The sequence below is a fragment of the Sinocyclocheilus grahami genome, unplaced genomic scaffold, assembly GCF_001515645.1.
Source record: "Sinocyclocheilus grahami isolate Dianchi unplaced genomic scaffold, SAMN03320097.WGS_v1.1 scaffold12491.1, whole genome shotgun sequence".
In the NCBI taxonomy this organism is placed as follows: domain Eukaryota; kingdom Metazoa; phylum Chordata; class Actinopteri; order Cypriniformes; family Cyprinidae; genus Sinocyclocheilus; species Sinocyclocheilus grahami.
In genome coordinates this window covers 1203-3171 of record NW_015514448.1, presented here as the reverse complement: position 1 = coordinate 3171, position 1969 = coordinate 1203, and the positions used below count along the sequence as shown (strand labels likewise).

The 1969-nt window shown below is 46.1% G+C and overlaps 1 protein-coding gene across 1 annotated transcript; it reads left to right on the top strand.

Moving 5' to 3' along the window:
• Nucleotides 1–6: 6 nt before the first annotated feature.
• LOC107578878 (forkhead box protein E4-like) lies at nt 7–1445 on the top strand. The gene has a single exon (XM_016264782.1). The coding sequence runs from the start codon at nt 10–12 to the stop codon at nt 1243–1245; it is 1236 nt and encodes a 411-aa protein (XP_016120268.1). The 5' UTR covers nt 7–9; the 3' UTR covers nt 1246–1445.
• The last annotated feature ends 524 nt before the right edge of the window (nt 1446–1969 follow it).

Here is a 1969-nt window from a genome sequence, read left to right as displayed (position 1 = left end):
TTCACGGGCATGTGCAACATGACGGCAGAGTCCCAGCACTCGCCAGCCGAGGCGGCCAGTCCAGTGGTGGTGTCTCCCAACGTGAGCCTGGACTCCCCGATTCCTCTTCCTCAACCAGCGCTGAACCACCAAGCCCGAACCAAGGACGATGTTCTGATCAAAGCCGAGCCTCGGGGCAGCAGTCCAAATACAGACAGGGAGGAAGGGGTTTCATTGGGTCAAACAGAAGAACATCTGCCCGCCACTGGCAGCCGGCGGAGGAAAAGGCCAGTGCAGCGAGGTAAACCTCCCTACAGTTACATCGCGCTTATAGCAATGGCCATCGCCAATTCACCTGAGAGAAAACTCACTCTAGGCGGCATCTATAAGTTCATCATGGAACGCTTTCCCTTTTACCGCGAGAATTCCAAGAAGTGGCAAAATTCCATACGGCATAACCTCACCCTCAACGACTGTTTTGTGAAGATCCCGCGGGAGCCCGGTAGGCCCGGTAAAGGAAACTACTGGACGCTTGACCCCGCCGCTGAGGACATGTTCGACAACGGGAGTTTCTTGCGCCGGAGGAAGCGTTTCAAGCGGACTGATGTTAGCACATATCCTGGGTACATGCAAAGCTCGAGCGCTTTTACGCCCACACCTATGGGTCGACAGGCGTACCCCAACACCTTGTACCCGGGTGTAACGTCTGGCTACGGGACTCAGTTGGCTGGTTCCCCGCACCCGGCGATGCTGCATCACTATCAGGCATCGGCCGGGGTCACGCAGGGTCAGCCCAGGATGTTCAGCATCGATAACATTATTAGTCAGCAGACAGTGATGCAGAGTGGAGGAGATCTCAGCCCACAGTGTCTCTGCCTGGGTGCTGGAGACGTGGGTGCCATGACCTCCAGCTGTTCCGTATCCACCTCTGACCCAACCTGCTTTCAGACACAACCGATAAATCCCACGAGCAACATGCTGAACAGGATCACTGGACCTCTTGCTTCAAACATGACAACCAGCTACACGTACCCCTCCTCGGCTTCGCCTACTAACCTGTCCGGGGTCACGCAGTCCAGCTTCTCACCGGGAGGTTCACAGGTGTACTGTTCGGGAAACAGGATTTCGCTGGCCCCTGTGCGTTCTGGGTTGTGCGCAGATCATACAGAACCACTTTTAGGTCTCTCCGGGCCAACAATGAACTCCTACAATAATTCATATATGAGACAAGCCAATTTTGCCTCAGGACTGGAGCGATACATGTAAAAACTCCTGCACTGACAACGTGATCCACTGCTTAACTATGGCCATGAGATTGAGTTCTTCTTTGATTATGTAACAAAAGTTGTGTACCGTGTGACAGAATTAACAAGTAATTTCTGTTGTATAAAATGAATTACAGTTCTGTTATTGATATGAGGTCTGAAACATTTGTTTGGCTATATATCAGAGGACCAACAACCCCCTGAACAATGCAAATATTTTAAGCAAATAAATGTGTTTTGTGTAATAATTTTTCGTTTGTTCTCTATTTAGCTGTCGTTCAGAAAAATTTGATTCAGTAATCCAACATAATAACAACAACAATAATAGCCTACACATCATCTTGTTACTTGAATCTTCCCATTTTATGTTTAATAGTCCGTATACCGTTTAAATATTTGAAGTTATTTAACATTCGACACAATGTTTCTATTTATCGACTATTATTATTAAACCTTTTTAATAATACATTTTATTAAATAGTTCAGTCAGTTGATATAGTCTGTGGATCTTCTCTAGAGAAAGAAATCAGAATGATTTTTAATTGAATTATTTTCGACACAGGCCACGCCTAAAAAATATAATTTATGCACTATATATTTTAACTACAATCACAAATTGTGTAATCGTCCACTTATTTTGCTGGTGAGGGGGCGACATCGACTGGTTATTGGACTAAATGCAATAAAATCAAGATTTGGAGCATTTTACAAAAAATCCACTAGAT

What these genes read in the sequence shown, in the direction of transcription:
- LOC107578878 (XM_016264782.1), top strand. Translation starts at nt 10, where the DNA reads ATGTGCAACATGACGGCAGAGTCCCAGCACTCGCCAGCCGAGGCGGCC.